Source organism: Rana temporaria, chromosome 4 (genome assembly GCF_905171775.1).
Source record: "Rana temporaria chromosome 4, aRanTem1.1, whole genome shotgun sequence".
Lineage (NCBI taxonomy): Eukaryota > Metazoa > Chordata > Amphibia > Anura > Ranidae > Rana > Rana temporaria.
Genome location: NC_053492.1, coordinates 11180973 through 11204381, shown reverse-complemented (window position 1 = coordinate 11204381; position 23409 = coordinate 11180973). Strand labels below are relative to the sequence as shown.

The 23409-nt window shown below is 44.3% G+C and overlaps 2 protein-coding genes across 2 annotated transcripts in view; both read right to left on the bottom strand.

Annotated features, from left to right (window-relative positions):
* Positions 1-21556, bottom strand: part of LOC120935516 (zinc finger protein 271-like) — a 75168-nt gene extending 53612 nt beyond the window's left edge. Inside the window, exon 1 of the mRNA XM_040347566.1 lies at positions 21303-21556. Within this exon, the coding sequence (XP_040203500.1) occupies positions 21303-21407 (105 nt within the window). The 5' untranslated portion in view covers positions 21408-21556. The remainder of the gene's footprint in view (positions 1-21302) is intronic.
* Positions 1095-3082, bottom strand: LOC120935892 (gastrula zinc finger protein XlCGF17.1-like). Its single transcript, XM_040347926.1, has one exon. It carries the CDS (start codon positions 2861-2863, stop codon positions 1787-1789), a length of 1077 nt encoding a protein of 358 aa, XP_040203860.1. The 5' UTR covers positions 2864-3082; the 3' UTR covers positions 1095-1786.
* Positions 21557-23409: the final 1853 nt, after the last annotated feature.

Sequence of the window (23409 nt, the reverse complement as noted above, 5' to 3'; positions counted from 1 at the left end):
ATCGGTACAGAGAGGGGAGAGAGGAACCAGACATGACACCGGTTTGTTTACAAGTGATCGCTCCGTCATTTGACAGAGCGATCATGTGGTAAACGGCCGCTCTCATTGGCGGTCACGGATACTCCTGTGTGCACTCCCCAGGGGGTGTGTGAATCTAGGAGTACGTCAATGTACGCCCAGAGTTATCGAGCCGTCATTCGGCTATAGTGCGGTCGGTAACTGGTTAACTGAAAATTGCGCAGTCATGCGATTCTGTACCCAAATAAAATGGATGTTCTTTTCTTCCCACAAATAGAACTTTCTTTTGGTGGTATTTGATTACCTCTGTGGTGTTTATTTTTTGCGCTATAAACAAAAAAGACCGGCAATTATGGAAAAAAAAACAGTATTTTTTTTTCTTTTTCCAATTCTTTATTTAGATAAGGCATATAGTAATACAGAAACCTCAACACTAATGTACATACATTGGAACACTTATACAAACAAGACCGTATTTTTAACTTTCTGCTATAAAACACACCCAATAAAAAAAAACTACATTAAATCAAATTTCTTCATCAATTTAAGTCAACATGTATTCTGCTACATGTTTTTGGTAAAAAAAAAAAAATATCCCAATAAGCGTATCGGTCAAAAATCTGACTGTGTCCAAACGCGGTGACGTAAAACACTACGACGTGCTGAGAAAAATGAAGTTCAATGCTTCTGAGCATGCGTCGATTTGATTCTGAGCATGCATTGATTTTTGAAAGATGGACTTCCACACAGACGATCGTTTTTTTTCTATCGTTTTTTTATCCATAAGAAAAATTTAAAACAGGTTCTATTTTTTTCACCGATGGATAAAAAACAGATGGGGCCCACACACGATCGGTTTATCCGATGAAAATGGTCCATTTTCATCAGACGAACCGATCGGGTGTACAGGGCTTAACAGTAAGGAACCCTTTCCTCAATCTAAGGTTAAACCTCCTTTCTTCTAACCTCAAATTATGGCTGCATGTCCTCCTCATGGACTTTGGAATAAAGTTTATTACAGTTACTAGAGTCACCTTTGATGAATTTGTACAATGTAACTATATTTCTGATTAAGAGTCTCCTCTCCAGAGTGAATAATTGTAATCAATCCTCATAGCGGAGGTCCAACAGGTATTATCAGCAATCACCTAAATTGAGCTCTTGATGCTAACTTCTATATCATTAAAAAACGAATTGTAGAGCATTGGCCCCAAGACAGAACTCCTGGGCCCACCATCCAGAGAATGAGTAATTTATCACTACTCTCAGGACCCGTTTATGTAAACAGTTTTAAATCCGTGTACATAAATTTCATTAACTCCAACAGATTTTAATTTTATAAAATAAATGTTTATGGAGGTACAACATCTAGATAACCTCCGTCCACTGGACTTCCACCATTTCTCACTTCCTTCTTCAAAGAATAATTACTGGTTGGTCTGACAAGAACAGGCTTTCATAAATCTACATCTGATGTCACTTATTATTCTTTTATCACAGAAAATTTTCTGTATAGAGTCCCTTACCATTCCCTGAAATACCTTACATTCTATTGATGTTAGGCTGACTGGTCTGTAGTTTTCTGCTATACATCTCCATATCCCCCAGGGCAGTGCCAAGCTCCCCATGCCCTTTGACAATGTCTTGCCCTTTAGTCTTAGAAATGGACTAAATTGATTTCAAAGATTCTGCTTTCATTGACTTCAATGGGATCCAGATTAGCATTCAAAACTTAGGAGCAAGGAACTCAGGAATATTCGACCTCTCCCTACACCCCTCTGTGAGATCTGTGATGTTTAACAAGGTCTGATCTCTGTGTAAAACCTTTTCCACACTTGGAGCAGGAATATGGTTTCTCTCCAGTGTGAAATTTCTGATGTAAAACAAGTTTTGATTTCCATGCAAAACATTTTCCGCACTCACAGCAGGAATACGGCTTCTCCATTGTGTGAGATCTCTGATGTATTGCAAGGCCTGATTTGTGTAGAAAACATTTACTGCACTCCGGGCAAAAATATGGCTTCTTCCCTGTGTGCAATCTCTGATGTCTAACAAGAACTGACTTCAGCGAAAAACATTTCCTGCACTCGGTGCAGGAATATGGCTTCTCACCTGTGTGTGATCTCTCATGTCTAACAAGAGTTGATTTCAGTGAAAAACATTTCCCGCACTCGGTGCAGGAATACAGCTTCTCCCCTGTGTGAGATACCTGATGTCTATCAAGAAGTCTTTTCCATGTAAAACATTTCCCACATTCGGTGCAGGAATACGGCTTCTCCCCTGTGTGAGATCTCTGATGAGTAAAAAGGCCTGACTTATGTGCAAAACATTTCCCACACTCGAGACAGGAATACGGCTTTTCCCCTGTGTGAATCCTCTGATGTACAACAAGGATTGATTTATGTAAAAAACATTTCCCGCATTCAGGGCAGAGATAGGGCCTCTCCCCTGTGTGAGACCTTTGATGTCTAACAAGATGTGATTTCCGTGTAAAACATTTTCCACATTCAGAGCAGGAGTTTTGCTTCTTGCCCATGTGAGATCTGCAATGTATGACAAGTTCTGATTTATGAAGGAAACATTTCCCGCACTCAGAACAGGAATAAAGCTTCTCGCCAGTGTGAGACCTCTGATGTACAGTAAGACTTGATTCAGAGGCAAAACTTTCCCCGCATCCAGGACAGGAAAATTGTTCCTCCCCTTGAATTCCGGAACCATCCCTCACAGCATGAGGTTGCTCAGAGTCAGAAGGATTTGATGGTCTATCCACACTGTGAACTACTCTATCATCAGATGAGCCCATTGTCTTTTCTTCTGCATCTCCTGTGATGTCCCCATCTTCCATTTTACAACCTGGAGATAAAGTAAAACGATCCCTTGAGGGTTCCCCGATAGCATGTCCTGGACAAGTATAAAAACATAATCAATAGATACAAGAAGACTTGTTCACTTAACCAACTAGCTGCAACTTCCCATCTTTAGTCCTTTGTTCCTCCACCCAGATCAGTTCTACATTTACACAACCTTGTCAAAAGAGCTGGGAGGTGTATGTTTTTTTCATAACCTAAAGTCTAGGCACTGGGTAAACAAGAGTTTTAAAGTTCAGCCTTGAAGAGCCTTTAGCATTAAACAAGTGGGGACAGGTGGGGACATGTCTCTGGTGGGTTCCCATTACTGGATTCATCTGTAGGAAACACACACACTGACTGAATACATATAGGTAGATTCACGTACAGTGGAATAAATTTACGGCGGCGTAGCCTAGTGTGTTTAGGCTACGCCGCCGTAAATTAGCTAGGCTAGTAGTGATTCTAAATCAACTTACCTGCTAATCTACGGCGGCGTAGCCTAAAACGAGCGGGCGTAAGGGCGCCTAATTCAAATTGGTTGGAGGGGGGCGTGTTACGAGCGGGCGTAAGGGCGCCTAATTCAAATTGGTTGGAGGGGGGCGTGTTGTATGGAAATGAGGCTTGACCTCACGTTTTTTGACGTTTTTTGCCGGGCGCCTACATTTCCCAGTGCGCATTGCTAAGTACGCTGTACGGGCCTATTGATTTCGACGTGGACGTAAACGACGTAACTCCCGATTCGCGGACGACTTACGCAAACGACGTTAAAAATTCGAACCTCGCGGCGGGATCGGCGGCCATACTTTAACATTGTTATTCCACCTCATAGGTGGAATAACTTTAGGCCGCCTAAGGCCTTACGGAAACGACGTAATTCGACTGCGGCGGGCACGCGTATGTTCGGGAATCGGCGTACAAGCTCATTTACATAATCTACGCCGGCCGCAATGGAAGCGCCACCTAGCGGCCATCCGAAAAACGGCGCAAGCCGTCCTATCTTAGCTTTGTTTAAGTGTATCTCTGTTTGAGCATAAGCTTAAACATACGGCGGCGTAGATTCGGAGTTAGGTCGGCTTATCTACTGATCAGGGCTGTGGAGTCGGAGTCGGGGGAAATTTTGGGTACCTGGAGTCGGAGTCGGAGTCGGCAAACAATGCACCGACTCCTACTAAATTTAGATTGGAATTAAAAAAAAAAAAAGTTTAAATGTCCCAATTCACAAAAAGTTATAATTAATGACTCCTCTACTGTAAGAATAAAGACCAATGCATGCAGTGCCTCACGTAACCGCAAAACGAACACGTTAAGTGACCGTGAAGAAGCATGCTTTTCATGTGCTTCACTATATGGCACGCAACGCACAATTAGGAGCTGCAATACTTATACTTTCCATAGTGTTGTGTTCTGCTTTTACAGGGAACGCAGCGTCCATGTGTAACCTAGCCTCTCACTGATAAGGGATTAAATAAATATGTTTTTTGCAGGACTAGAGAGTGAGACATTTGTATAAGTGAAGGGAATGGAGGGCCAATAGTTCAAGACTGAAGCTGTAAACCATTGGAAAAACTGCTGTCATTTAGCTAAGGCTATAAAAACTTGTAAACTCCGATTGTTAGCTTAAACTTTAAACATGACTATGGGATTCTCCTAGGAAAATCATGTTTTAGAATAAATGCCCCTTCCTGGATCCTCCCACTGCCCTATCTTCAGCAGCAGATAAGCACACAAAGGAGCAGCAGCCCAACTACCTCTCTAAGATTATTTTCAGCCCTAAAAATAATAAAGTCTGACTTAAGAGCCTCTATGAAAGAGGATCTGGCAGAGGCAATTCTCTTCCTTAGAACTCTACATTGAATTGATTTGCATTTGCTAAGCCTATAACTACATTTCAAGATTAATATAAACCATTTCTAGGTTTTACAGATTTTGTTTTTGGTTCATTATAGATAAGCTTTGTTTTTGTTCTAAAACAACCAAATAATGTGGTTTGTATTTTTGAACTGGTAAAAATCCTGTTCCTGATGTTTATGCCTGCTGCTACTATCCAGCCACTTGATTGATTAATACATTTTTTTTTTTATAAAACGTTGTTTTCATTGTGTTTGTCTTTTGCTTAAACTGTGCAATACAGTAGACTGTTGGCTTCCCAGCCAGTAGTCCTGTGGTAGGTTGCGTTTCTTTCCCTCAAGGAATGTATAAAATACATTCGCATATTAATACAGAGGAGTCGGAGTCGGGGAGTCGGAGTCGGAAGTACATAAAACTGAGGAGTCGGAGTCGGAACATTTATCTACCGACTCCACAGCCCTGCTACTGATAAGCCGGCCTAACTCTTTGTGAATCTACCTATGTTTCTATGTGTTTATGAGATGATGGGGGATCTAGGTGGAGCCTCCGTACTGCTCTCTACTTTACAATAAAGTCTCCTCTTACCCGGTGATGTGAGGGACGGCCGATTGTCCATCATGACGTCCTTGTAGAGATCCTTGTGTCCTTCTAAATACTCCCACTCCTCCATGGAGAAATAGACAGTGACATCCTGACACCTTATAGGAACCTGACACACACAATGATACAGTCACCATCCAGACACATCCCTTGTCTGTTACTGGATAATGTCCCAGAATTCCCAGCACCGCTCACCTCTCCTGTCAGCAGCTCCATCATCTTCTTGGTGACTTCTAGAACCTTCTCCATGTTGTGTCTCTCAGGTTTTAGGGAGTCACATGGAGGTACTGTGATGGTCATATGATCTCCAGATTTAAGAGGAGAAAATTGCTATTTAAAAAAAAAAATAGTAATATGTCACATTCCCAGAATCCTCCTCACCTTTCTGTTCAAGTCTGTTTTTTATTAATAGAGAGTGATGTCATGTGACCTCTAATGCCCCGTACACACCATCACTTTATGTGATGAAAAAAAACGACACTTTCTGTGAAGTAAAAAATGACGTTTTTGAAACTTCAATTTTCAAAGACGAAGTTGCCTACACACCATCGTTTTTCTCACAATGTTCTTGCAAAGTGAGGTTACGTTCCACCACGTTTTACCATTGAAGCTAGCTTCTGGGCATGCGCGGATGAAAAAACGTCTTAGAAAACGACGTTTTTTGCTACACACGGTCAATTTCTGTGAAGTAAAAAGTGCACTTTTGAAAAACGACACATAAAATTGAAGCATGCTTCAATTTTTTTTGGTCGTTTTTTACAAGACATAAAACGACGTTTTTCCCCACACACAGTCAATTAAAGTGACGTTTTTAAAAACGTCATTTTTTTTCATCACATAAAGTGATGGTGTGTACGGGGCATTAGAATCCTCCTCACCTCTCCGGTCAGCAGGTAGATGATCTCCAGGGTGAGATTTAGTATCTTCTCAGTCATGTGACTCTGGTCCTCCTCCATCCTCACTGATGTGATCGTGTGATATCTGTAGACAGATAGCAGAGAACTATTTGGACTCTATTGGTTGTATAATATTAGGGTTGGAGATGTAAAGGATTAATAGGCGAGCTGCCCTCAGTGGGAATTGGCACATGTATAGGGAGTTGCTTCCCTCTAGCGTCTGCATTTGTAGATAGCTGTTGCTTGGCAAATATTACAGCGATTCTAAAATGAAGAGAATGTTCCGGCCCTGTAAGTGGGGAAATGTTCTGACCCTGAAGGGGTTAATCTAGGTTTCCACACTATATATGTGTGTATATCATCATCTGCTGGAGATAAAAGACGTCACAGTGACTATGGAGGAGAGGACGGACATGACGGGGTTACTGGGTGTAAATAGAAAATAAGATCTTATTACCTCCTCTGCTGCCACCTTCCAGCAATGTCTTCTCACTACTTCCTCCCAACTCACCTCTCACCCGGGACTTCTTGTCTGTACCTGACATCACTTCCTGTCTGTACCTGACATCACTTCCTGTCTGTATTCCTTACAGATTTCCTGCTTTACTATAGTTTAGTTCACCACCTTATGGAGCTCGGAGAAATGGCAACCGCAGAAACATCTCATGGTGCGAACACAGATTGTATTGTTTACAACTGTCTTAAATGTTGCAGGACAGCATAGCTCCCAACCGTCCCTGATTTGGAGCCATGTCCCTCATTCCTCCTCATTTGTCCCTCATTTTGGTCTGATCTATATAGTTGTATATAAAAAACGCATTCTTTATCTTTCAAAAAGTGTTTCCCAGTGCTAAACCTTTTATCCAATTCCTAAATCGCTGCATTTGTAAATTCCAAAAGCCAATATAAAGGAATAATAGTGGTAAAAAAAAAGCACTCATGGGTTTAACCAATCTTATTTTTCTGTACAATTCTACTTTAGTGGGCGTGTCCTATACCTGCATACTTTTGCTGATAAGTGTCCCTCATTTCCTACTCAAAAAGTTGGGAGGTATGGGACAGTCCCAGGATTTTGGCTACTGTGCTAGTACGTCCTCATCTCACCAATTAACCACTTAAGGACCTGCTAAATGACCCAAGGGGTTTTTACAATTTGGCACTGCGTCGCTTTAACAGACAATTGTGCGACGTGGCTCCCAAACAAAATTGGCGTCCTTTTTTCCCCACAAATAGAGCTTTCTTTTGGTGGTATTTGATCACCTCTGCGGTTTTTATTTTTTGCGCTATAAACAAAAATAGAGCGACAATTTTGAAAAAAATTCTATATATTTTTTACTTTTTGCTATAATAAATATCCCCCAAAAACATATATAATTTTTTTTCCTCAGTTTAGGCCGATACGTATTCTTCTACCTATTTTTGGTAAAAAAAAATCGCAATAAGCGTTTATCGGTTGGTTTGCGCAAAATTTGTAGCGTTTACAAAATAGGGGATAGTTTTATTGCATTTTTATTATTTTTTACTACTAATGGCGGCGATCAGCGTTTTTTTCGTGACGGCGACATTATGGCGGACACTTCGGACAATTTTAACACATTTTTGGGACCATTGTCATTTTCACAGCAAAAAATGCATTTAAATTGCATTGTTTATTCTGAAAATGACAGTTGCAGTTTGGGAGATAGCTACAGGGAGCGCTGTAGGAGTTAGGGTTCACCTGGTGTGTGTTTACAACTGTAGGGGGGTGTGGCTGTAGGACTGACATCATCGATCGAGTCTCCCTATAAAAGGGATCACACAATCGATGCAGCCGCCACAGTGAAGCACGGGGAAGTCGTGTTTACATACGGCTCTCCCCGTTCTTTAGCTCCGGGGAGCGATTGCGACGGAGCGGCTATAAACGAATAGCCACGCCGTCGTCCCGGATCGCTCCCCGCGGGAATCCGACCGCCGACCCGCGGAAAGGCATGGACGTACAGGTACGCCAATGTGCCTGTACGTGCCATTCTGCCGACGTATATCTACATGCGGCGGTCGGGAAGCGGTTAAGGGATTTTGTGCAGAGTGGCAGTGAGGTGTTGACTCTTGGAACACTTTCTGGGTTCCGTCACCAGGCATTACAATTATACCAGTGAAAGTATAACTCCGACATCATCAGAGAGGCAGAGGGGGTGTGTGATCAGGTAAGTACCACCAATGCTGGGCTGGGGTTAGACTTTCTTCTCACTGACACCAATGATGGGACTTAATTTTTCCCACTAACACCAACAATGGGGCTTATTTTATCTCACCGATGCCAAAGATGAGACTTATTTTATCCTACTTACACTGACGACTGGAATTATTTTTTTCCACCAATACCAATTATGATACTCATTTCATCCCACTGATACCAATTATGATACTCATTTCATCCCACTGATACCAATTATGATACCCATTTCATCCCACTGATACCAATTATGATACCCATTTCATCCCACTGATACCAATTATGATACTCATTTCATCCCACTGATACCAATTATGATACTAATTTCATCCCACTGATACCAATTTTGATACTCATTTCATCCCACTGATACCAATTATGATACTAATTTCATCCCACTGATACCAATTATGATACTCATTTCATCCCACTGATACCAAATATGATACTCATTTAATCACACTGATATCAATTATGATCAGGCCCGTATTTACTCCCTGTGCCGCCCCAAGGCCCTGTATCACGGGGGCGCGCCCCAAGGAACTAACCCATACGCCAGAGAGCACGCATGAAGGGGGTTAGTTCTTGCAAGGAGGAGCCGAGACAACCGCCGAGGGACCCCAGACCAGGTTTTGGGGCCACTCTGTGCAAAACGAGCTGCACAGTGGAGGTAAGTATAACATGTTTGTTATTGTTAAAAAATAAAAAAATTGCCTTTACAACCCCTTTTAATGAGCCTGTTGCACAAATCACTTTATTTATGACATCTATGGCTGCTATGCATATTTATATAAACCATATTTAGCACTATAATATTTATCTGGCTGCTTTCCTCTGCTTGGGCCTGGCACACACTCACAATCGCTTAAAGTCATCATCATGTGCGATTGTGCATGTGTGCCAAGCAGAAGCAGCCAATCAAATATAGTGCTCAATATGGATCATATAAATATGCATAGCACAAGCAGCCATAGATATCATAAATAAAGTGTAATAAAGTGATTTGTGCATATATAATCCATATTTAACACTATAACATTTAACTGGCTGCTTGCTTCTGCTTGGGCCTGGCACAGTGGCACACACACACATGCACAACATGATGATCAATCATGGTCATCAATCATACCTGCTAGTGTGTAATCCCTGCTGGCTGCTTCTTCTTTTTCTGGTGGTGGTGGTGACGTCACAGTCTCAGACCCCCGCTCCTGGCCTGGGGGAGATGCCGGCCACTCAAAGAGGGTCTCTTCTCCTTATGTCATGAGTCACATCACTGGTCACAGCCTAGCCCAGGGGTCCTCAAACTTCTTAAAGCGGAGCTCCACCCTTAAGTGGAACTCACGCTGATCGGAACCCTCCCTCCTCGGGTGTCACATTTGACACCTTTCAGGGGGGAGGGGGGTGCAGATACCTGTCTAAAGACAGGTATTTGCACCCACTTCCGGCCACACAGTTTCGGAAAAAACTGCGGGCATGACGTCACCTCCCGTCCTCCCCCCCCCCCCGTTGTGCTCTGGGAACACTCGGCTCCCAGAGCACAGCGGGAGCCAATCAGCGGCGCAGTGCAACTCGCGCATGTGCCGTAGGGAACCGGGTAGTGAAGCCGGAGCGCTTCACTTCCTGGTTCCCTCGCTGAGGATGGCGGGAGAGCAGCAGAGTGACGAGCGATCGATCATCCTCTGCTGCGGACGGCGCTGGACTCCAGGACAGGCAAGTGTCCTAATATTAAACGTCAGCAGCTGCAGTATTTGTAGCTGCTGGCTTTTAATATTTTTTTTTCATGGCACATTCATAGGATTCATAGGATTAAGTGACGTTTGGCTGTCACGATACGCGTGAGGACGTGGAGAGCTGCTGGTGACGTCATCCGCTCGCGGCCGCAGAGCGGAGACACAAGGATACTACACGCTGTTTACTCTCAGCTGTTTGTGAGTGTTATTTTGCTTTTTATTGATTAAATCATAAAGATTTTATGCTATGGAGGCTTCCCTTCCTTTATTTTTCATTGGAGAGACATCGTTCTAACCCGTATGAAGCCGTGGTGTATGGGAGTGAATCAGCAGGCTGGCTGTGGGATCATATATACACACAGGCTTTACTAAAAGCCCTCCTAAGGTAAGGGGCTGGAACACACTATCTGCCAGACACTGTGGGAAGCCTTGACGGTGTTATTTACAAGCACCTATGCATGATCAGCATCAAGCACTGAAGGATTGATTGGAGCACTGTTTTCACTTTAGAATTATTATAGATTGGAATTTCTTTGGACTTTATATTTATCATCTTTGCACGGTTTGTGCACCGGACACTTTTGAACACTGCACTGTGATTCCCATTGATTATTTGGAATCATTATTTATATAAAAAAAAAAATTTACACTTTTTAATTTTGGGCATGCCCATTTGCGCAGGATATTGATTTTTAATATTTATTAATTCAATATGTTTTAGGATTTTTTTCTACACATTTTTGCATTTATGGAATATTTGTTCAGTATCATACTTAATTTTGCACTATGCACCTTTAAATTGGATGAAGCACTGTTTGGATTTTCACGCATTCGATTGCAGTATTATTATCATCATTTATGGTGATTGTACATCTTCATTGTGCTGAGGTTGGCACAGTTGGTTACCTTATTAGGGATTCATTATTCACCACTCTTAATACCTTCCACACTAATTCTTGGTGTTGGGTGGTATTCCTTGACGTTATTTTGAGTGGAACATTTACACACCCACAGCAGGTGGTGGCTTGACCTATTAGCCATTTGGATTCATAGATTTGCTGTGTGGATAACCTTTTTTTACTATCAGGATTTGTTAATTAATTATTTTGGTAAGCGCCACTACATCCACCCCTGTTTCATATATTGTCAGTGCGTGAGCACTATTAGTCGTGGCTGCTGCTTATTAGTTGTATTTTATTTTATTATATTTTAGCCTAGTTGCCCGTGGTTAGGTAGATTTGCACATTAGTTCCCCCCTTTTTACATAAAAAAAAATGTATTTCTTAATTTTCAAAAAAAAATTACAACTTCAAAAAACTCGCCATGCTTCTTACTATATACCTTGGACTGTCTACTTTCCAAAAAGGGGTCATTTGGGGGGGGTATTCATACTGTTCTGGCATTTTCGGGCCTTAAGAAATGAAATAAGCCGTCAGTGCATCAGGATTGATAAATTTTCAGATATACCCCATACTTTGTGGACTCGATAACTTTCACACACACTAAATAATATACATTGATTTGGGTAATTATTACCAAAGCGATGTATCAGAATACATATTGCGGCCTAAATTCATGAAGAAAGAAGAAAGATTTTTTATTTCTTTTTTTTCGTTTTCAGTCTTTTCACATTTATTAAGCAAAAAAAAAAACCCAGCAGTGATTAAATACCATGAAAAGAAAGCTCTATTTGTGTGTAAAAATTATAAAAAAATTAGGTTTGGGTATAGTGTTGCATGACTGAGTAATTGTCATTCAAATTGTGACCGTGCTGAAAATTGGCAAGGGGGTGAAAGTGCCCTGTATTGAAGTGGTTAATAACAACCAATGACTGTGTGGCTACTGGCATCCTAACAGCTGATGTCGCCTGTCAACCTAACAGCTGATGTCGCCTGTCATCCTAACAGCTGATGAACACATTGCCCTCTATGGAGATGGTTCACATCTCCACGCTGAACGCCGAACGCCTGCCGCCTGAAAACAAGTCCCGGACCTTTTTTTCAGGCGGCTTTTGGCGTAGGAGATGTGAACCATCTCCATAGAGGGGGTAAGGCTGCATTCACAATCGCGGCGGTTTGTCGCCGCAAATCGCGGTACAAAACGCTGCAATTTGTCGCCGCAATTCGTGGGACAAAACGCCGCGATTTTGTAAGCCAAGGTGTGAATGCAGCCTAACAGCTGATGTCGCCTATCATCCTAACAGCTGATGTCGCCTGTCATCCTAACAGCTGATGTCGCCCGTCATCCTAACAGCTGATGTCGCCTGAATAGCTGTCGCCTTTCATCCTAACAGCTGATGTCGCCCGTCATCCTAACAGCTGATGTCGCCCGTCATCCTAACAGCTGATGTCGCCCGTCATCCTAACAGCTGATGTCGCCCGTCATCCTAACAGCTGATGTCGCCCGTCATCCTAACAGCTGATGTCGCCCGTCATCCTAACAGCTGATGTCGCCCGTCATCCTAACAGCTGATGTCGCCTGAATAGCTGTCGCCTGTCATCCTAACAGCTGATGTCGCCCGTCATCCTAACAGCTGATGTCGCCCGTCAGAATTGTTTTAAAGTTTCTGCTCCCATTGACTTCAGTGGGGTTTGGAATAACATTCAGAACTTGGAGCAGTTCAGTGAACCTCCTGAAAACAGAACACAGGAATGTTCAACTCATCCCTACACCCCTCAATGAGTTCTCTGATGTACTACGACGTGTGATTTCCGTGTAAAACATTTTCCGCACTGGAGACAGGAATACGGCTTCTCCCCCGTGTGCGATTTCTGATGTCTAACAACGCCTGATTTTTCTGAAAAACATTTCCCACACTCAGGACACACATACGGTTTCTCCCCCGTGTGAGATTTCTGATGTTTTACAAGGTGTGACTTATGGATAAAACACTTTCCACACTCTGGGCAGGAATATGGCCTCTCGCTTGTGTGAGATTTCTGATGTTTAACAAGAGCCGATTTCTGTGAAAAACATTTCCCGCAGTTGGGACAGGAATACAGCTTATCCCCTGTGTGAGATTGCTGGTGTCTAACAAGTATTGATTTTTGTGAAAAACATTTCCCGCACTCAGGGCAGGAATATGGCTTTTCCCCCGTGTGAGATCTCTGATGTGTAACTAGGACTGATTTCCGAGTAAAACATTTCCCGCACTCAGAACAGAAATGTAGCTTTCCACCCGTGTGAGATCTCTGATGTACAGTAAGACCTAATGCAGAGCTAAAACTTTCCCCACATTCAGGACTGGAAAATTTCTCCTCCCCCTGAATTCCGGCACCATCCCTCACAGTAAGAGGTTGCTCAGAGTCAGAGGGATTTGATGGTCTATCCACACTGTGAAGTCCACCATCCATAGCTGAGCTCATTGGCCTTTCTCCAGCACAATCTCTTGTGATGTCCTCATCTTCCATTTTACAGTTTAGAGATAAAATGAGATGATCCTTTGAGGGTTCCTCGTAGGTGTGTCCTGGAAAATATAAAAACAACATGATCAATAGATACAAGAAGATTAATTCACTTATATCAAGATTCCATCTGGATCAGGTAGATTTTAGTGAGCAGATGTTCTCTGTGGATGTCCCAACCAGCTGTGACTTCCCCTCTTCAGTAAAAGGGCCTTTGTTCCTCCTCTAAGATCACTTCTACATTTACACAGCCTTATCAGAAGAGCAGGAACCAATGGTGAATGGGAGGTGCTCTTTACCCAACTACAAGCACTGACACTGGGGTCAAGTGGTCTCTGATAATAAACTTCAGACTTGCAGACTGTCTAGTGTAGAACAAGTGGCCATAGGTCTAGGCTTCTGGTGATAAAAACTCTTCACTCTTATGTAATATTCTGAGTTGTGTTGAACTGCATTGTTGTTTTGCAGTATCCTGACACCTAGTGGCAGTTTTGGGAAACAACAACTTTACTATATCATTTTGGCTTCTCTATCCTCCCCTCCTATTTTGTGCTAGTTAGTTTAGTCCTATTTAGACCCTTCCCATTTCTTCCATGTTCCCTCAGTTAGTATTAGCACTTTACGTTTAGGAAACTCAGAGTCTTTTAACTTTTGAAACAACTGGAAAACATCCTCTGTATTGCAATTAGCTGAAGTAAAATTGTGTTGGATTCAAATTCTGTGTTTTATTGAAGAATTAAGCTGCCTGTGGATAGTGCCAAGTTAGAAGGTGACCATACTTTCCAGACAGACTAGGTCTAAGATGATAGGCTCATCAATGGCATGCAATGCCAAGCTGCTGCTAACAAAGCAAACAGAATATTGGGATGCATTAAAAAGGGGATCAACTCCAGAGATGAAATGATAATTCTCCGGCTCTACAAGACTCTGGTCCGGTCGCACCTGGAGTATGATGTCCAGTTCTGGGCACCAGTCCACAGGAAGTATGTACTGGAAATGGAGAGAGTACAAAGAAGGGCAACAAAGCCAATAAAGGGTCTGGAGGATATTAGTGTAGCGCCCCCTTACTTTCAGTATGGGCACTACGCTAAAGTTAGTGGGGAATGGGAGAGTTATTTTGCTCCCATCCATAAATTGGGACTTTCTGTCATTCCAGAAATGTCCACTGGGTTAGCCTGTACTCCAGGGATGCGGTGCTATCCATGGCCAGCAGTTGGCACCAGAGGGGTTCTGGCAGAGCAAGTTTTCCCCAGCAGCCAATTAGAGGTGTTTTCCCCTCACGGGGCATGCTGGGGGAGAGTATATCTGTGACAGGGGTCATGTGCTGAAAAAATCTTTGCAGGGTCCCGTTTCCAGGTGCGGCATCCACCTTCAGGGTGTGCGCATCCATGGACCCCGCCAGCGCGGCCCACCTGGCCAATATTGCAGGCTGACTTACTGGATCCCCAGTTCTATTAAGAGGATCCCAGGCTGGGTGCCGTTTGATTGGGGGGTCGGCTTGAGAAGAACCCGGAGGCAGGTTGTCCAATAGGGCTTGAATGAACCAATCGGGGATCTAGTGACCGGAATGCTGACAGGTACGTTCTGCTGTCATCCGGTGACCTTTGTTGAAATCTACTGGGAGGATTCGCTCCAATCATCTATTCAGTTTGCTTAAAGTAATAGGCCTGTGGCAGAGGCCCTAGAGCCAGGCCTGTGAGAGAGATCTGTTCCTCCCAGTAATCTAAAGTAACACCTCGGCTGCCAGGCTTGAGATAGGGGTCTGTCCGGGGGCACTTCACCCAATCTGGCTAGAGTGGCGACGAACAATAATTTGATACTACTGCGAGCAGGATTGCTCGGTTCATATCCAGGCCTGATACTGCAAAGTTTTCTCCCTCTCTTCATCAACCTTTCTCTTCCCATTAAAGTTGATGTTGGCCGTATTGGCCTGGAAATAAAGCATTGGAAGACCTCTATTCTCTATTCTGGACCTTCGCTCACTACTCTGTTCTCCAACTACACCCCTAGACCACACCAAGGTAACTTAATATGCCGATCCCAACAACAAATCAGCGGCTCCTTCGGGGGTAGCGCCACATGTGGGGGCTCATCGGGGATTCGGCTGTTACCGTTGGCAACAAGAAAAGTGAGTGACAATTTATTGGAGAGCGAAAAGTGTTTGGTATCGTGTTTTTGAACTGTCCGGCAGCGAGGGAGTTAACCCTGCATCGCTAAGCTTGGGCGTACGTGCAGCACGGCACGCGCCTTCAACGTGTCAGGACAAGTTCTTCCAAGTGGGAGGAGCCACCCTCCCCTGCGTGAGACGTGCAGTGGGATTTCGCGCCAAGAGAGCAGGAAACGCCCATTTTTGCGCCAATTCGGCAGAATTACCATTTCCTAAGTGGAGGACAGATTGTGAAAGAGATGTCTGCTGAAAGGACAAACCTTGCTGCCCCTGCTGGGCTGAGACGCCCGATAACCACACCAGGGATACCCTCTGTGATTGTCCCGCACGGAGTACCCGTGACAGACACGGGCATACGGCGGTCCACTAAAGGACAGTTTGCGTTACTGTCCTACGAAGGGACGGAAATGCTGGGCCTGGCCTGACATCGGTGCCAGGAGTTGGCTGTCCGCCTCCTGCCCTTTTCCCGGTGTCGTGGGTGCCAGGCACTTCTATTCGATGTCGTCCCGTCTGTCGGTCTCCCGAAAGATTCCCGGGTGAATCGTTACCCGGGAGAGGTCACCGCGGAGGTGGAGGCCCCATGACCAGAAATTCTCCCCTCCGAGGAGAACGTGAGTCGGAGGCCCCGAGTGATGAAAGTACCACTGTCCCGTCCACTAAGACTTCATTGCCGGCTGCCTTATTCTCCCACCCTCAGAACGTAAGCCCGCTGGATGGGATAGGGAATGCCAGTGACTGTGTGGCCCGTGCAGCATGCGTGGAGACCGAGGCCATCCGCGAGGCCGTCTCCATCAGCGCAGCCTCCATCAGGTGTATCGCTATGGGAGAAAGGCCTCCCCGGCCAATTGATTTAGATGCGTGGAGAAAATCTCATCGGCCTGATCCGGCCACTGCCCCAACTAAGGCCTTCAACTACCTCCCTGCTGGAGCGAAGGATTCCTCCGATCCCGAGTTTTGGTCAAGCGGATCACAGACAGATGGTAATGACCTGCCCGATCATCTCTTCGAGCCACGGTTTCCTGAACAACAGGGCTTTGGGGGATTTTGGGCCTCAACGAGGAGAAAGAAGAAGAAGCGCCCTGCCCGGAGTGCTTCTTGTGGACCGAGCACTGCGTGTCTGCCTTGAGGAGCTGGTGAGTTTGTGTTGTGTGATTTCTTTCACTCACCGCTCCTCCAACCCGGGACATGCCGTCCTATGCGGGCGCCCAATGTCGGTGTTACCGGCCCTTTCTCCTATGTGGCCGAGTGAGTTTTTTTGTTGTGTTGCCTGACATAGGCACTCACCTGAAGGGAAGTTACGGACAAGTATGCCCCCACTCTGTTTTGAACTTTTCTCAGTGTTTCCCCTTTCCCCCCTGCTCCTCCAGATCCACATAGACTTTCGTGCAAAGGACTCTTGGGAGGGGTTTGGGTTCAGTCAGTTAGAGTTGGACCTTGTAAACCTCTTTACCACAGCTTTGGAGAGAATTCAGCAAGGAAAATAACTATTTCCCTTTTTTTTTTTACTTCCCTTTGCTGCCACTTCTTCACCTTTTAAATTTGAACTGCCGCAGTACCAGCGCACTGACGGCTAGGGGCAGTGTTCTGCACTGTTGCTTTGCAGAGAAAAAAATAAATATGTTCATATTTCTTGCATCAGAGTATTTTTCCTTACAGCACTTATTATACTGAAACATTTGAAGGGAAGGAAGCTTTGCGCTCGGGCTCGAGTGTATATCTCCTGACTTTGGAGGTTGTAAATAAATAACAGGATATTTTGATATCTTAGGATGTGTATTTTGTATGGGTTTTTTTTGCATTTTTTCCTATAAAGGTTTTTTTTTTCTGGACCCACCTACTATCAACACTGCGGAGAATGGGCAGCTAGATAGATAGGGTTGTGTATGTTGTATGTCTTATGCCATTTAAATATTGCAATACAATGTGTGAATTCTATCCTTCCTTCTTTTCCTTTTTTTTCTGTCTGGTTAGCAGGTATCAGGCTAGCATTCGGGCTCGAATGCTTTAGGACACTGGGGACAGTGTCGTTTTAAGTGGGGGGAGTATGTAGCGCCCCCTTACTTTCAGTATGGGCACTACGCTAAAGTTAGTGGGGAGTGGGAGAGTTAGGTTGCTCCCATTCACAATTTACTAAATTGGGACTTTCTGTCATTCCAGAAATGTCCACTGGGTCAGCCTGTACTCCAGGGATGCGGTGCCATCCCTGGCCAGCAGTTGGCACCAGAGGGGTTCTGGCAGAGCAAGTTTTCCCCAGCAGCCAATTAGAGGAGTTTTCCCTCGCGGGGCATGATAGGGGAGAGTATATCTATGACAGGGGTCATGTGCTAAAAAATCTTCGTGGGGTGCCGGTTCCAGGTGCGGCATCCACCTTCAGGGTGTGCGCATCCATGGACCCCGCCAGCGCGGCCCACCTGGCCAAAATTGCAAGCTACACAGAACCTCATTCGGAGGTAAAAGGGGACTTCAGTGACTTACTGGATCCTCAGTTCTATTGAAGAGGATCCCAGGCTGGGTGCCTTTCGATGGGGGGGGTCGGCTTGAGAAGAACCCGGAGGCAGGTTGTCCAATAGGGCTCGAATGAACCAATCGGGAATCTACTACCCGGAATGCTGACAGGTACGTTCTGCTGTCATTCCGGTGACCTTTGTTGAAATCTACTGGGAGGATTCGCTCCATTCATCTATTCAGTTCGCTTAAAATAATAGGCCTATGGCAGAGGCCCTAGAGCCAGGCCTGTGAGAGAGATCTGTTCCTCCCAGTAATCTAAAGTAACACCTCGGCTGCCAGGCTTGAGATAGGGGTCTGTCCGGGGGCACTTCACCCACTCTGGCTAGAGTGGCGACGAACAATAATTTGATACTCGGTTCATATCCAGGCCTGATACTGCAAAGTTTTCTCCCTCTCTTCATCAACCTTTCTCTTCCCATTGAAGTTAATGTTGGCAGTGTTGGCCTGGAAATAAAGCATTGGAAAACCTCTATTCACTGTCTGGAACTTCGCTCACTACTTTGTTCCCCAACTGCACCCCTAGACCACACCAAGGTAACTTAATATGCCGATCCCAACAACAAATCAGCGGCTCCTTCAGGGGTAGCGCTACATTAGTTATGAGGAAAGGTTGTGAGCACTGAACTTATTCTCTCTGGAGAAGAGACGCTTGAGAGAGGATATGATATCAGTTTAAAAATACCGTACTGGTGACCCCACAATAGGGATAAAACTTTTTTGCGGAAGTGAGTTTAATAAGACACGTGGCCACTCATTAAAATTTAAAGAAAAGAGGTTTAGCCTTAAACTACGTAGAGGGTTCTTTACTGAAAGAGCGGCAAGGATGTGGAATTCCCTTCCACAGGTGGTGGTCTCAGTGGGGAGCATCAATCGTTTCAAAAAACTATTAGATAAGCACCTGAACGAACACAACATACAGGGATATACAATGTAATACTGACATATAATCACACACATAGGTTGGACTTGATGGACTTGTGTTTTTTTTCAACCTCACCTACAATGTAAGGTGGTATGTCAATGCATAAAGTTGCATTTGAAACAGAACAATAACAACAATGGAGAAAGTTTACAGCAGTATTTCCTCATGGAAAGATAAGTGTTTCAGTTTTTATGTTACTACTTATGTCTCATCCTGGCAAGACTGTAAATAGTATTGTATATTAACCACTTAACTCCCGCCGCACGACTATTTACGTCCACAAAATGGCACGGACAGGCAGGTGGGCTTATATATACGTCCTTGCCTTTGCGCGGGTCGGGGGTCCGATCGGGACCCCCCCCCCCCGCTGCGTGCGGCGGGCGGATTCCCTCGGGGAGCGATCCGGGACGATGGCGCGGCTATTCGTTTATAGCCGCTCCGTCGCGATCGCTCCCCGGAGCTGAAGAACGGGGAGAGCCGTGTGTAAACACGGCTTCCCCGTGCTTCACTGTGGCGGCGCATCGATCGTGTCATCCCCTTTATAGGGGAGACACAATCGATGACATCAGACCTACAGCCACACCCCCCTACAATTGTAAACACACACTAGGTGAACCCTAACTCCTACAGTGCCCCCCGTGGTTAACTCCCAAACGGAAACTGTCATTTTCACAATAAACAATGCAATTTAAATGCATTTTTTGCTGTGAAAATGACAATGGTCCCAAAAATGTGTCAAAATTGTCCGAAGTGTCCGCCATAATGTCGCAGTCACGAAAAAAATCGCTGATCGCCGCCATTAGTATAAAAAAAAAAAAATGAATAAAAATGCAATAAAAATATCCCCTATTTTGTAAACGCTATAAATTTTGCGCAAACCAATCTATAAACGCTTATTGCGATTTTTTTATTTACCAAAAATAGGTAAATAGGTAAGTATCGGCCTAAAATGAGGAAATGTTTTTGGGGGATATTTATTATAGCAAAAAGTAAAAAATATTGAATTTTTTTCAAAATTGTCGCTCTATTTTTGTTTATAGCGCAAAAAATAAAAACCGCAGAGGTGATCAAATACCACCAAAAGAAATCTCTATTTGTGGGGAAAAAAGGACGCCAATTTTGTTTGGGAGCCACGTCGCACGACCGCGCAATTGTCTGTTAAAGCGACGCAGTGCCGAATCGCAAAACCTGGCCTGGGCATTTAGCTGCCTTAAGGTCCGGGGCTCAAGTGGTTAAAATGTGGCTATGAGTCTTTTCAAAGAATAGGGACCAACCTCGAAAAGGCACAATCTGTGTTATTATAGCTGTGATACTAAACTAGGAAAGAAACACAAACTAATACTGCCAAATGAACCCCAGAATCTACATAAACCATGTCTAAGTACTTACATTGTGTCTGCAGCACAGAGAAGGGGGCTTATCTGAGAGAGAAGATCGAAAATGCAGGACGGGTATCAGTAACTAATACTAACCTATTATTGGCTGATATCACTCATCTCCCTCCCTACTCTGGACCAATCAGTGTGCAGTAACAGAGCGGAGATAACAGAATATATTCTGGCTCACCTGTGCTGATCTCTGTAGGAGTGTCCTCCTCTTTGTATGTCCTCATCATTCCATCCTCCTCCGTATATTGCTGATCATCCCTCACATACGTCTCTTCTACTTCACCCTCAACTTTAATGATCATCAGATCTTCACCCTAAACCAACAGAATGGCAGAAAATAACATCTGTAAAATAGAAGTATTTATGATGTGAGATCACATAGCAAATATCATCTTGTAGAGTCCACACATCATCTCCACATGTCAGAGCGTTCAATCACTTTATGTTCCCGACCTTCAACTCCACCTACCTGATGATGGTGAGGGATGGTGTGACCTTCCTGTGTGGAATCCCGGGAATACAGAGGATGGGGACATCTCTCTGGTGGGTTCCTGGTATTAGGTGACTCCATCATAATGTCCTTGTAGAGATCCTTTTGTCCTTCATAACTTTCCTCCATCACTCCATACTCCTCATCCTCCTCTTTTTTTACATCAATATTATTATCCCTGAGTTTTCCACTCTGAATATAAAATAAACTTTAATTGTATTATACATGCTGTGTATAAATCATAACTACAAATAATTACCAATCATCTACCTGATGATGGTGAGGGATGGTGTGACCTTCCTGTGTGGAATCCCGGGAATACAGAGGACGGGGACATCTCTCTGGTGGGTTTCTGTAGCTGGACGAGTCTACCATGGTGTCCGGGTACAGATCTTTGTGTCCTTTTGGAAACTCTGACTCCTCCTTTATACCAGCCTCATCCTCCCCCTCTTGTATCTCTTCTTTAATATTAACCTGTGTGGAATCCCGGGAATACAGAGGACGGGGACATCTCTCTGGTGGGTTCCCATTACTGGATCCATCTGTAGGAAACACACACACTGACTGAATACATTGTTTCTATGTGTTTATCAGATGATGGGGGATCTAGGTGGAGCCTCCGTACTGCTCTCTCCTTTACAATAAAGTCTCCTCTTACCCGGTGATGTGAGGGGCGGCTGATTGTCCATCATGACGTCCTTGTAGAGATCCTTGTGTCCTTCTAAATACTCCCACTCCTCCATGGAGAAATAGACAGTGACATCCTGACACCTTATAGGAACCTGACACACACAATGATACAGTCACCATCCAGACACATCCCTTTTCTGTTACTGGATAATGTCCCAGAATTCCCGGCACCGCTCACCTCTCCTGTCAGCAGCTCCATCATCTTCTTGGTGACTTCTAGAATCTTCTTCTTGATGTTTATGTCAGATGTCAGAGAGGGAGGTGAAGGCACTGTGACGGTCATATGATCTCCAGACTTCACAGGAGGAAAATACTATTCAAGCAAAAACAGAAATATCACGTCACATTCCCAGAATCCTCCTCACCTCCCCGGTCAGGTCTGTGTTTTATTAATAGAGATAAGAGTGATGTCATGTGACCTCCCAGAATCCTCCTCACCTCTCCGGTCAGCAGGTAGATGATCTCCAGGGTGAAGTTTAGTATCTTCTCAGTCATGTGACTCCGGTCCTCCTCCATCTTCATTGGTGTTGTCATTTGATCCATACAGGTCTCCTTGTAGATGGATAACTTTGGGAAATGAAAGTAAGAATTATCTGGATGGTATCGGTCACACAATAATAGGATGTGGATGTGAGGGGGGTAATAGGAGGGTTGCTGTACATTTAAGAACTACTGCCCCCATGGGAATATATTTAGTGTTCCTTACATCTTGGAGGTCCTTGGACACTCTCTGCCTACAGGATCAGATATTCCCTTTTCTCTGTTGGGTTGGTGTTGTTTCTAAACAGCTTTGCTTCAGAAACCGACCTCCTCTAACAACAAGTGCACTCCAATTAGTGAGGAATGTCCTTCTTCATTTTACTTGGTATTCTGAAATAAATCAGTTAACAAATGAGATGGTAAGATGGTTACGTTTGCCAGTTCTGTAAGGTCTTAAAAATAAACGTTGGTGGGGTAGGAGGGCCATCACAGACCCAGATACTACCCCTCTGTCCCTCAGAGTCTAGCTGAGGCCTACAGTGACATTACCCCTTCAGAGGCCCCTAAAGTCTCTCAGCTTTATTAACCCCTCTCAGCCCCTCAACTTCCCTCAAACCTTCAGTATTTTCCTCCCTCTGACACCAATGATGGAACATATTCTTCATCACAGGCTGGGGGATGTTTTCTTCCTCCTGACCAGCAATGTAAGGGGCTCTATGCTCCATACTCCTGACCCCTGCACTCCATCCGTGTTGGCTGCATATTGTTATGGTTGCCCATTTGCTGCCTGTGTAGTGTAATAGTTGCCACATGGTCGCTGTCTTGTAGGGGTGCAACGGATCAAAAAACTCACGGATCGGATCGATCCTCGGATCAGTAGTCACGGATCGGATCATTTTCGGATCAGCAAAAAAAAAAAAAAGACAAATCTTGTTACACCCACCAGAGTTTTAGATTTCACAGTTCTTCTCAACATAAAACGGAGCTTATGTACTTAAATACAGTGTTTGGAAATTCGACGGACTGTTTATTGCTAATGTGACAGAACACCTCTGATTTTCACATTTAAACAGTCTGTCAGATTTACAAATACTGTATTTAAGCGTATAAGCTCTGTTTTGTGTTGAAATAACTGTATCTCGCAATACTTATATGTGCAGCCAAGTGGAAGTCGCAGCCCCATGTACGAAAGTGGTGTCACCAGTTC

Excerpts from the sequence above, each read along its gene's own strand:
- LOC120935892 (XM_040347926.1), bottom strand. The coding sequence starts at position 2,863 with ATGGAAGATGGGGACATCACAGGAGATGCAGAAGAAAAGACAATGGGC.